Source organism: Empidonax traillii, unplaced genomic scaffold, assembly GCF_003031625.1.
Source record: "Empidonax traillii isolate 1590-97213 ecotype Southwest subspecies unplaced genomic scaffold, ASM303162v1 scaffold28:size2823434, whole genome shotgun sequence".
Lineage (NCBI taxonomy): Eukaryota > Metazoa > Chordata > Aves > Passeriformes > Tyrannidae > Empidonax > Empidonax traillii.
The window spans coordinates 2,619,928-2,632,161 of record NW_020955221.1 but is presented as its reverse complement, the minus strand read 5'-3'; the positions used below and the strand labels follow the sequence as shown (position 1 = coordinate 2,632,161).

Genomic DNA, 12,234 nt, shown 5'->3' with positions numbered 1-12,234 from the left:
ACAAGTTTCTCCACCAGAATGCTTGGAAAATTAGGTCAAAGGCTTTACTGAAGTTTCAATAGATAACATTCACAACCTTGCCTTCATCCATTAAGTGGGTCATGATATCTATATCTGAGCTGGATTTTCGTTAGGATACAGAAGCCTTGTAGTAGTACACCCCAGTAGTACACACTTGGTATAAGGTTTTTCATGAAGTAGCCCTGTATTTCTTTATCTCTCTTCATAGAATTTTTAGTTTGTGGATTGAAATTGATGGATATAGGAGATGTCTTCAATTTCCATACAGAGTACCTTGTGTTAATGGTGATTTGGTTAGCAAATGTGTACTTAATTTCTTAATGATGGCAGCAAACTTCTAAAGGTGATTGTGTGATGAGTAGTGTAATTCCACTTGAAAGCCAATCTTAAAATCTTTTGTTATACATTACTTCTTGATAAGCAATGAACTCCTCGGATTTCACAAAACTGTTCTTTTACTACCCTCTGCTGGACATAAGGGAGAAATCCAGAGGAGAATACTTCTTTTCGGTAATTAAAGGAAATGTTAAATTTAGAACTCTTTCTTTTTGTACAATGGTACTCTTTTGAAGAATTATACCCAATAAGCTATTATAAAAAAGGGAATGTAAAAAAATCTGCCTACGCCCTGTTGGGTTTTTTTCTTGTTTATTTTTTTTTTTTTCTTTCCAAATACTGTTCTGATTTTACCCTTCAATCATTATTCTGATCATGGTCTAAAAGAGGAAATTTCTAGTTTCTGAATTTAGAAATGAAAAGAAAGAATAATAGCAAGTTTTAGTGGACTCTTCAGTTGAAAGACAGCTGTTGATGCACTGTCTAACCTGCTAGCTTTCCAGTTTGCATTGATACCAACATGCCATGCCATTGTGTGGACATGGAGTCTTTCTGAAATAGAAAACATACTGTGTTAGAAAAATTAAGAATGCAAACCTTAACATCATTCTTCCTCTTTAGGCTAAGATTCAGTAGCCAGAGAAATTATTGATCTAATTCTGTTGAACTCATCAAGATACTACTATCTATTATAATCAATTTCCCAGCACTAGTGTCTTTTATTTTAGCCTTTAGCTCCATACCTAATGATGATTCTTGGGAAATGTAGAGCAATTTTTATATAAAACAGTTTTTCTTGTGATGTCCCAGCCAAAAAGCCGGGTGGGAAAGTGATTTTGCAATGAGAATGTGGATTTTACCATGAGAAACAGAATTATTAGTTCATAAATTTCAAACTCTTTGCCTTGCTCACAGAAATGTAATGACTTTCTATTGTTTGTTTTATGTGTTTGAGGCTGCCAGCTCTTAGTAAGCTGAAACTCAAGGTCTCAAAGTTTTTAAGTCTTTCTCATGAGGCCTGAAAAATGTCCCATAACTTTATCCATTTAATTTCTGAGACTGAGTACATTGTCATATTTCTGTGACTGTTAGTTACCATTTAAAGACCATTCTCTTAGCTTTCACACTGCCTTTTCTACTCCAACCCCTCTTCTGTTACATATTGACCTTTTCATGTCCTGCTAAAATATGTGCTCTTGTATTATCTTGGTAATGCTGCTGTGATGGGGAAATGACTGCACCAAAGACTTGGGTGATGGTCCATATCCATATTTGCACAAGCAATACGTTGGAGAATGTGGGTTTATTTCTGTCTCTAAGTCAATGAAACAAGAAATTTCGGTCTCAGCTGAAAACAGAACTAAAACCCCCAAAACCTGCAGACCTGCTTTTTCTTTTTTTCTCCTTGTTGCTCTAATTCCACCCTGAATTGCACCGTCAGGTAAGTTATGGTTTCCATCAGAACAACTTGCAAAAGCTCTAAGCAGTGTCAGAGAGGACATGTTCTTTAGTCAGTACTGATGGTTAAACTTTAAACTAGTGTTTGTCGTCTTCTACGCACTTCTTGGTGGCTTACCCCTGGACTTCATCTTCTGCTTTCTAGCATCTCTGCAATGCACAACTGGCATCTAGAAGTTCTTGCTACTGTGAAGGTATATAGTGTGACTATATTAGTTACTGCACACTTAGTACGTAGTTTACTTATAATACATATATATAAAAGTATACTCTCTAGATATATTTATAAATATATAATATTACATACTTGAAGGATTCTAAGCACTGCAGCTTTCATAATGGTATCTCTGCGGTGGCTCCAAAGTTTGTATTTCTCCAGCAACAAGGTCTCTGACATAATGACTTGTGCAAAGCATTTGACACTGTCACACACAACATCCTTATGTCTCCAATGGAGAGATATGGCTTTGATGGAATACTTGATAGATAAGGAATTGGCTGGACGGTTGTCCTCAAAGGCTTATGGTCAACAGCTCAGTATCCAAGTGGACACCAGTTCTTGACCAAGGGTTGGTACTGGGATTAGTGCTGTTTAACTTCTTTGTCGGTGACATGGACAGTGGGATTGAGTGCACCCTCAGCAAGTTTGTCAATGAGACCAAGCTCTGTGGTAAGGTCGACACACCTGAGGGAAGGGATGCCATCCAGAGGGACCTTGACAGGCTTGAGAGGTGGGCCTGTGTAAAACTCATTAAGTTCAACAAGACCAAGTGCACGGGCTTGCACCTGGGTCAGAGAAATCCTGAGTACTAATACAGGCTGGGAGGAGAATGCACCGAGAGCTGCCCTGTGGAGAAAGACTCGAGGGGAAGCTCAGCATGACCCAGCAATGTGCACTTCCAGCCCAGAGACCCAACCACGTCCTAGGCTGCAACACAGACAGCAGGTTGAGGGAGGTGATTCTACCCCTCTACTCTACCCTAGTAAGACGTCACCTGGAGTGCTGCATCCACCTCTGGGTTCCCAAACATAAGAAGCATGTAATGACTTCACTGAAATGGACCTTTAGAACAAGTCCAGAGGAGGGAGAGCCATGAAGGTAATCAGGGGACTGGAGCACCTGTCCTATGAAGATAGGCTGATAGAGCTGGGACTGTTCAGACTGGAGAAAAGAGGGCTCTGGGGACACCTTATAGTAGACTTCCAATATGAGAAGCTACTGAACATGAGAACCGAAAAAGACATCTTTCCCCCTCAAGGTACTCTGGAAAGAGAGAGTAGTTCAGATGGCTTTTCCAGCTGCAACTCTGTAGCAGCTTGGAATGGATATCTGATGGCAACCAAACTGTATCAGTTTAGCAGTCCTAGTTTGTTTTACACATAAGTCAGGCATATGGTTTAACTTGAAGCTTCCAGGCTGGCGTGCTTGTTTATCCAGTGTTGTGCAGGTCAAGCATGACTACTCAGTGACTACATGTCACTGAGACTGTTCTCTAGGCTTCAGGTCAGGAAATGTATATAGTGAGGGTTAGCCACACTTGATCAGACTGAAAGAACATTTAGTTCGGTGGTTAGGAATTGTTTGCATTCAAGGAACTTACAGTTACTAAAAGGTTGTTTATTTTCTGAACAGGAGATGGCTCCACCTTACCACGATCAAGAGGCATCAGCCTTTCTAACACTTGGTGGAAGTGGTTGGCACATCTCCCTAAGATGTGTTTAGACCCCCTGGTTTGAGTTATGAGTATAGGGAAATGCTCTTAAATAAGGTCTTAATCTGAATATGAAGCACAGAGTGGGTGGATGATGATCCAGATGTGAGTACATGTGTATCTTCTTAACTTAAAGCTTTATCTTTGGTGAGTATTTCACATAGATGTTGGACCTCAGCTTTGGGAAACTGTGAGTATCCTGATAACTTGTTAGTAAAATGAATCTGAAACATCTTGCAGGACTGGTCTAAATAGAAGCAGAGAAGAGAAAAATTACTTCCATTACTGTATCCAAACATACTGTAAATGTACTTTCTCTCCCCAGTTGTTTTCTTTGTAGCTTATCTGATAAAGGCTATTTTTATGAAAATGCAAATGTCAAACCGCAAATGTGGTATTGCACAAAATAGGATTCTGAATTACACCTTCAGTATGGACTACACCAGTATTCACAAATATTGCATACTTGGAGCAAGTGTGAGGGGCTGAGAAAAGTGGAACAAAGGACAGTTTGGAAAATGGTATTGCAAACTGTTATCATGCAGAAAATGTTTCCTAGAAATCACATTAGCTTTGATAATAGACACTGGAAAAAGCAACTGAACCTTAAGAGTTTAGATTAAACATATGGCATGGTTGCCCACAAGATTTAAGGCTGGCTTAATTTTTCTTAGTCATGTTTATTTACTGTTTCTCAAAAGTCGCAATTCTGTCTGTGCTATCATGGAAATTGATCCCAGATATCTTTAAATTAAAACTGAAATCGACTCAGCTTAAATATCTAAGGAAACTTTAGAAATTCCATGAGTTTGCATCTGCCAAACTTACTTTAGTAAGATATCTGCTTTCATATATCCTGTTAGGTGAACATGAAGGTAAAAAGTGACTAAATCTTGCAGAATAACCAATGTTTTTGATGTTGGATAAGCAAGCACTTTTTAATCATTGGAGAACTCACTTTGTGGTCTGTCATTGAGATGGATTTGGACCCAACAAGAAGCTATCAGTGCTAAATCACAATGTATTCCCATTTGAGAGCAATGTATTCCCAGATGAGAGCTTATGGTCTGGATACCTGTGGCCTGCAAGCTTGCTCTAGGTTATTTTTTTCACAGCTTTTTTATAAACAGGCACTGTGTAAAGTTTTCATATGCGTGATTCAGTAAGGATACTGATTCTTACCTTTCATTTGATTCAGAGAGGTTTGGCTCTGGTACCACTGTCTTTCTGTTTGTCAGACAGGAACACAAAACTCCTCTCCTGCCTGTTTCTCTTTTTGGATTTTTTAGCGTGGCTTTACAGGCTAGTCTCATCCCTGACACTTTTCTTTCACTCACAGAATGTGTAATAGATTGTTCTCGCTGGTGGAGCATGCAGCTTCTCACTGTGAAAGGAAGTGCATATAAATAGAGCCTGTTTGAGCCTTTACTAGCAAAATAGAAGAGATTTTCTATATAGTATTTTATTGCAGCTGTGTTCTTCCCAACTGAATCTTCAGACTCAGCTTGGAATCCAAGTGTAAGTTCTATGGCTGATGTGCACTGTGATAGATAGAAATACCAAGAATCTTTTCCTTAGAACAATCTAAGCAAATCTGAATTTCTTTACATTTAATAACTCAGTATTGCTTAGCAATGCTTATGTGCTAATGGCTGGTTTAATATCTCTCGTGAAGCTTTTGTTTTCTGACTAATTTCTCACTGTTTTGCTGGCATTTGATTTTTGTATTTGCTAGATGTGTGGTGAACCATAAGCTTCAGCAAAAAAATCATAGAGCAGAGGAAAAAGAATATTCATCGCTCCACCAGACACAGCATCTACATGATGTAGATGCTCAATTCACATAAGTAATTTTTCTGCAAGCTTTTTTAAGCATGTGAGTCTTCAGAGTGTAGTGTATATACTGGTAAGATAAGATTAAGGTTTGCTTGAGTAATCTTCTGAGACTTTTGAGAAGACTATGGTTTATTCTTCATCTTTGGCTTCTAACAATACAAGAAACTAGTGGCAGATTCTGTCAGATCCCTGACAGTGACTTGTCTTGAATGAAAAGACATTTTATTTCTTTCTCTGGGTGTTTGTTTTTTGAAGATCCAGTGAATTAATTTAAACAAGATTTTAAAAATCAAAATCGTAACGAACTGAGGAAAAGCTTTAAAGAATCAATTTCTAGAAGAGGAACTTCAAAATCAAGAATAGGGCATTAGTATTCCTAACTTTGTGAAGACACTCCAGTTTTGAAAAAGTCAGTTTTCTCATGCCTTTGTATGGGGATATGATCTGTAAGATGATACTTACCTGTCAAACAGATAGTTTGATTTCTGGTTTCTAATATAATTTTTCTGTGTGTATTATCTTAAGTCTATATGAATACTTTCCATTGGATATATGTCAGGTACATCTGGCTCTTCTTTGATTGGTGTCTAGTGTTCATAACTCTTTGACAGTAGGCTAGACACACTGTCCTGCTTGCAAATAGGAGCTGTTTCTCCTGTTCCAGAGATCAGCAGGAATGTCTGTAGCTGAAACACTAATTGTTCCAGTGCTTCTGTTTTTGTACACATGCTGATTCTACAAGTTAATTCTTCAGTGACTTGTGACAACTCAAGCAAACTTAAGATCTGCAAACCTCAGTCAGCAAAGGAGTGATATGTTGGCACTTCTTACAGGTGTCTGCCTGCTCCTGCCTCTCTTCCTTTATTGTCTCAGGATTTTCTTAGGACTGAGGTTTCTGTAATTTTGAGAGTTTGTGTTTCCTTTGGACCACATTGCTTGTTCTTGCGTTGTGTCCATCATGTCAGCTCAAGGAGATACATGCTACTTTTAAAAAAATCTATACAGAGAACTGATCCTTATATGTTCTGTTAGAGAGAATCTGATTACTCTAGTTTTTAATTCTTGCAGATGCCCTCATTCAAGCTATTATTTCTTATTTCTGTTTTTATTTTTAATCTTTGGACTGATGAAATCTAACAGTTCTAGGGGGTTCCATTTGAGGGAATAGTTAACCATTTTGAAGTGTTTTCCAGCTGTGGTTTCAGCTGAAGAGAGGCTGAGATGAAGGCGTAATTGTACTATGGAGAAGTGCTCAGGAAATAAAATAATACTTAGAAGTCAAATTCAGTACAAAGTCTGTGAATTAGTATGTTGTTCCTGAGAACTTTACGTGTAGAATCACTTTTTTCATTTCATTGTTTGCTTTAAGAATGACACTTGAACAAGCCACAGAAAGACAGAAAAATGTTTTTGCTCTTTAGGGTATGCAGTGAAATATTTTCAGTGGAGTTTCCATTTCTTCATTTAATTTTTTTAAAAATTATATTTCCCACTCTAAATGTTGTGATAGGTACTTTCCTCACTGTTTCCTTTATCTTCTCATCAAGCATAAAATAGAATTTTTAGATGGAGTTGGTAATGTTTTAAAAAAGAAATGAAATCCACATATATTTATTGTTCACTGACCACTTTTAATAAGCTGGCATTATTTTTGACTAAAAACATTCTGTTGGCAGATGTTCACCTGTTGGAGGATGCCAAGGAGTCCCTCTACAGCAGGAGGTAGTTTGCTAATTCTCCACTAGGGGCAAAGGGGATTAGGATGGTTGGAAGGAATAGTGCCTAGACAGTATTGAGAGTCTTAAGCAAGTTATTTTTCAAAGAGTCACAGAATGAGTAAAGTTGGAAGGGAACAGACAGTTCTTGAATATCTCTAGTGCAGGAGAACTCCACAACCTCTCTGGGCAATCTGTTCCAGTACATGGTCACCCTCACAGGAAGGAAGTTCTTCCTTGTGTTCAGGTGGACCTTGCTCTGCATCAGTTTCTACCAGTTGTCTCTTGTCCTGTTGCTCAGCACTACTGGGAAGAGCCTAGCTCCATCCTCTTGACATCCTCCATTCAGATACTTGTACACATTGATGAGGTCCTCTCTCAACTGTCTCTTCTCAAGACTGAACAGGCCCAGCTCCCTCAGCCTTTCCTCGTAAGAGAGATGCTCCAGTTCCCCAATCATCTTTGTGGCCTTCTGCTGGACCTGCTCCAGGAGCTCCATGTCTCTTGCACTGAGGAGCCCAGAACTCACACAGCACTCCAGATGTGTGGCCTCGCAAGGGCTGAGTAGAGAGGCAGGATCACCTCTGGTGACCTGCTGGCAATGCTCTTCCTAAGGCAACCCAGGATCCCATTGGCCTTCTTGGCTACCAGGGCACACTGCTGGCTCATGGACAGATTGTTGTCCAACAGGACCCCCAGGTCCTTTTCTGCAGAGCTGCTTTCCGTCAGTTGTACTGGTGTCGAGTTATTCCTCTCCAGTTGCAGGACCCTGCATTTGCCTTTGTTGAATTTCAGGCAGTTCTCTGCCCATCTCTCCAATCTGTCGAGAGCCCTCTGGGGTATCGGCCACTCCTCCCAGCTTTGTGTCATCAGTGACCTTGCTGAGGAGGCATCTGCCTCTTCATCCAAGTCACTGATGGAGAAGTTAAACAATACTGGGCCCAGCACTGAACCATGAGGGACAGTGTTGATTACAGGCCTTGAGCCTCTGGTCACAACCCTCTGGGATCTGCTGTTCTGACAATTCTTAGTGTACCTCACCATCTACTCATCCAGCCCACTCTTCCAGAGTTTGCCTTATGAAGATGTCATGGGAAACTGTCAAAAGCCTTGCTGAAGTCCAGGTGAATGGCATTCAGTGCTTTTGCCTCATCCATCCAGCCAGTTGCACCATTGTAGAAGGCATTCAGGTTGCTTAAGCATGATTTCCCTTTCCTAAATCTGTGCTGACTACTCTGATCACTTTCGTGTTCTCCATGTGGACAGATGTGGCCTCCAGAATGAAGTACTCAGTCACCATTCTAAGAACTGAGGTGAGGCTGACTGACAGGTAGTTCTCTGGGTCCTCCTTCTTCCTGTTTTTGAAGACTGGAGTAACATTCTTATTTATGAGAATAATCTTAGCATTATGAAACTACACTGGGAGTATTTGTGCAGGATTTGTGAATTTTTTTATTGTGTTAAGCAGATAAAACTCATGGGAGGAGGCAAACTTCTCAGACCTTACTGCAGAGTAGGTTTGGTAAGCTCTTATGCTGTTGCTGATTTTCTCTTTAGTAGGTCTTCCATGGATATCAATTTCAAAAGTATTTCCTTTTTTTTGGATGTGTTTTATACAAAGTTTAAATTTATTGCCGGGAGCTTTTATTTTAAGATCTGTTAATGTTTCTCTTCTTTTAAATGTTCAGAGTCAAAATGAAGTCTCACATACTTACTAATTTGTTTTACTTTTCCAAAATCAATAACTTAGTGCTTTAAAGCATTACAGAGTTCAGAGATTTTTGTTGTAGGGAAACTGTGACTAGTCTAGAGCTGCAAAGAATTCTGTTCTGGGCACCTTAATTGGAAATCAGGTGCCAGAGCCAACATATTTTTGAAGAATCTTCTCTGTGCTTCATATCTCATTTATGAAACTTTAAATGCTCGATTGATACATCACTGTATTTTGGAACATACAGAGCGTAGTTATGTTGCCTCAGGTGAAAAATAGTAAGGGAATAGGTAGAATATTTAACTTGATCCTTCTGCTTTCTGACCCTGGCTGCAGTTTTCTTGATTATAAAAAATGCAGCAACAACATAATGCCACATCAATTTATTTACCTAAATAGAAAATATTAATTTAATATTCTATATATGTAAAAATTATTTGTATATGTATTTTTTGGTATGGGTTTTCACAATGCCAAAGTGCAAGCAGTTCAAATATATCAGGTTGCTATATGGGTGTTAATATACTTAATGAATTGAGCAGACTTTATGTCATCTCTCTGGACTTAAATATCCTCAAAATGGTACTTTTAGGCAGCTGCAGTGAGAACAAAGAAACTGGAAGAAAGCATTGAAGCAGAGAGAGCAGCACAATTAGAATCCAATTTCACTTCAGAGATCATCCAGGTAAACTCTTTTGTTAAATATTTTGTACAAGTTTATAGTAAAACAGTTGAAGTTGTGAAGGTACAATGCTCCAAAAATGTTAAGACCACTTACTTGCTCCAGTGAAAACACTGGATAGATTTTTTGCAATAAGTGTCAGAATAATAATATATATAATTCTAATATATAGAAGGAGAGAGTACAAGAATATCTGCTTTTCAGGGAACTTTAAAGTTATTAGAATAAATAATAAAATACATCACACTTGTAGATTTGAGAATTCCCACTAGCATTTAAACAGTGAGGGAAAAGGAAATGTTTCACAATAGTTAAGCACTCTACTACTGTTTAAATATCCTGCCCTGTATCTTTTGAATGGGCACTTAAAACAATTTGGACATACAGTGCATTCATCCAGCTTCTTTAGGAGTGTGAGTTACATAATTGCTCAGAGTACATTTGAGCCTCAAAGTTATAATATCTACAGTTACCAGTAAAGATTGATTAAATAAATAAATGTAGTATATATACCTGAATACTAAATTCTTGTATTATTAAAGTGTATCACAGTGTCTGACCCAATAAAGCAATTATGGTTTATTTAAAAAAAATTTTTTTTAAAAAGATAAGTGGTGATTGCTTAGTGCTAACAAGCCCTTCACACGGGACTTTTGAAAAACTAAGCAAAAAAAAAAAGTAATTTTGGTATATGTTTCTTCCTATTTTCTGAGTAACAAAAAGAGGTATTGCCACTATTCTGTCAGTTATTTTCTCATTTTCATCATCTTCTGTATATATTGGCACTTAAATTTTAAAAGTGGTGATTAAACTAGTAGAAAAGATTTAGTTTGCCTAATTTCCTCTCCATTTTTGCAAAATACAAAGAAACTGGGAGGATAACATTCTTAAAATGAGAGACTTGTCTTTTATGGGTGAATAACTGATGAATTTTTCTTCCTTGCTTATACACATGAACAAGCTTGAAGTGTGCTTTGTTCTGAAAGGAAGTGTAGCCTTTACTGTTAGTCCCACACTTTCATGTCTATTTAAAAAATAGAATTCTTCTGGAAAACTTCAGGAAAATGGGAAGAGCCAGACGCCTCCAAATGAGAGCAGAAGGTACTTTTGGTCAGCATATCTGTTTGTCTCAGTTTTGAACTTTATGTATTCCTACATTTTTAGATATGTTCAAAGTTTTTTCATGTGTATAGGCTTCTATGTAGAATTATAGAATATAGTCTCCTGCAAAGCAAAACAGACTAGCATTAAAGATCATAATCTTTCCTAACTTGCTTTAATTGCTTTCTTATCACTTGGTAGTTAAGAATTCAAGAACTTGAAGAAGCTGTGCGTGTGGAAAAATACAGACGAGCAGAAACTCTTTCAGATTTAGAAACGATCAGGAAAGAGTTCAAAGAGTTAGAAAATGCATATGAGAGAGAAAAACACAATGCCCAGGAGAACTTGGAAAAACTCAATGCGTAAGTTTCTTTTTAAATTCATTGCAAAATAACAGTAGGCAGCTTGATTACCAGTTATAGTTTACATTTTGTGTAGTGTTCAGTCAGTATAAAACAACAGAATCTAATGTAATTTCCCAAACCAAACCGAGGTTCATAACCTGATGTTCCAATAATAACAGGTCCATATCAGTAATCATACATAGTATGGGTTGGTGAATAAAGTAACTGATCTGTTACGGATTAATTGGCAAAGCAAAAACGTTGAAAATGATAGTTATAATAAGATCCTATCTCCTATATGTTTGGTAGGTGTGTGAGAAAGCACACATGGCAGGGTTAGAATGGATTTTTTTTCTTCAGTATAAACTTACATTATTATGAAAATGCTATTTTTCAGTAAGCTAGATGAATCTTTCAGAGTCCTGTCTAGTTGTGTGTAATTTGTAGTGAATTATCTTCATTTTCAACTTTTGAATGATGGTGGAAAGTTTTAACTAGGTAACACAAACTAGAAAAAGGAATTAAGTGTATGAGAGCAGATGAAATTACTGGGATTCCTTTCCTGCCCAGAGCAATCTGCTGTGTCTGTGGTAGTAGATGGTTTTTGGAAGAACGGCTTTGCTATGTTCCCCTGGCAGATATAGGATGCACTGTACTGAGTCTTCTTCCTTGGCTGAACCAAGTTTAAATTGGGGTGAGAAAATGTCAGGAAGAAGAATGGTGTTGGAAGACAGAGAACTGAGGAGTTGGTGAAATACAGGATAGCAGTTGGTTAAATTTAGGGAAAGAGGGAGTTTAAGACATACAGGGGGTGGAATACAGTGGGGGTGTGGGAAGAGACTCAAGCTAGTAGAATGGTTTGGTAATGAGAGGATCCCACATAATCTAGGATTATGTGGGTCTGTACAAAGGTATTTATGGTGACTTATTTATACAAGCAGTAGTGGAGAAAAAAGAAACTGATTTCCCTACAAAAAAGGAAGTTTGTGGCCTGAGAGAGTCTTTCTATACTCATGCTTACAGAGGTGTTTTTAGTTACATAGTTGAAACCTATGCTGTATTATAAACACCTTAGAGCTCTTCATTAAAATAAGATCAGAAGAGGTCTGAATGTAAGGTTGTGTATTTAGGTAAACTTTTTTCTCAAAGAAAAAGAAACAGTTTTTTTGATAAAAAATTGGGAAAATGTGTGAAATACATTATGATAGTAATGTAAAGTGATGCTTCAGGAAGACTGCAGTCTTCACAGGTGGGAAACTGAGTATGCCTATTTCAAGATTCTCTATTGTCCTGAATTCTCTGCTGTCAGTTAATTAAG

General features: G+C 37.8%; 1 protein-coding gene across 2 annotated transcripts in view; it reads left to right on the top strand.

Moving 5' to 3' along the window:
- The window catches only part of CCDC171 (coiled-coil domain containing 171), a 145,720-nt gene that overhangs the window by 15,773 nt on the left and 117,713 nt on the right, over positions 1–12,234 (top strand). For both annotated transcript variants that reach the window (XM_027910163.1, XM_027910170.1), the window contains 2 exons: positions 9,382–9,474; positions 10,774–10,934. In XM_027910163.1, the coding sequence (XP_027765964.1) occupies positions 9,382–9,474; positions 10,774–10,934 (254 nt within the window). The remainder of the gene's footprint in view (positions 1–9,381; positions 9,475–10,773; positions 10,935–12,234) is intronic.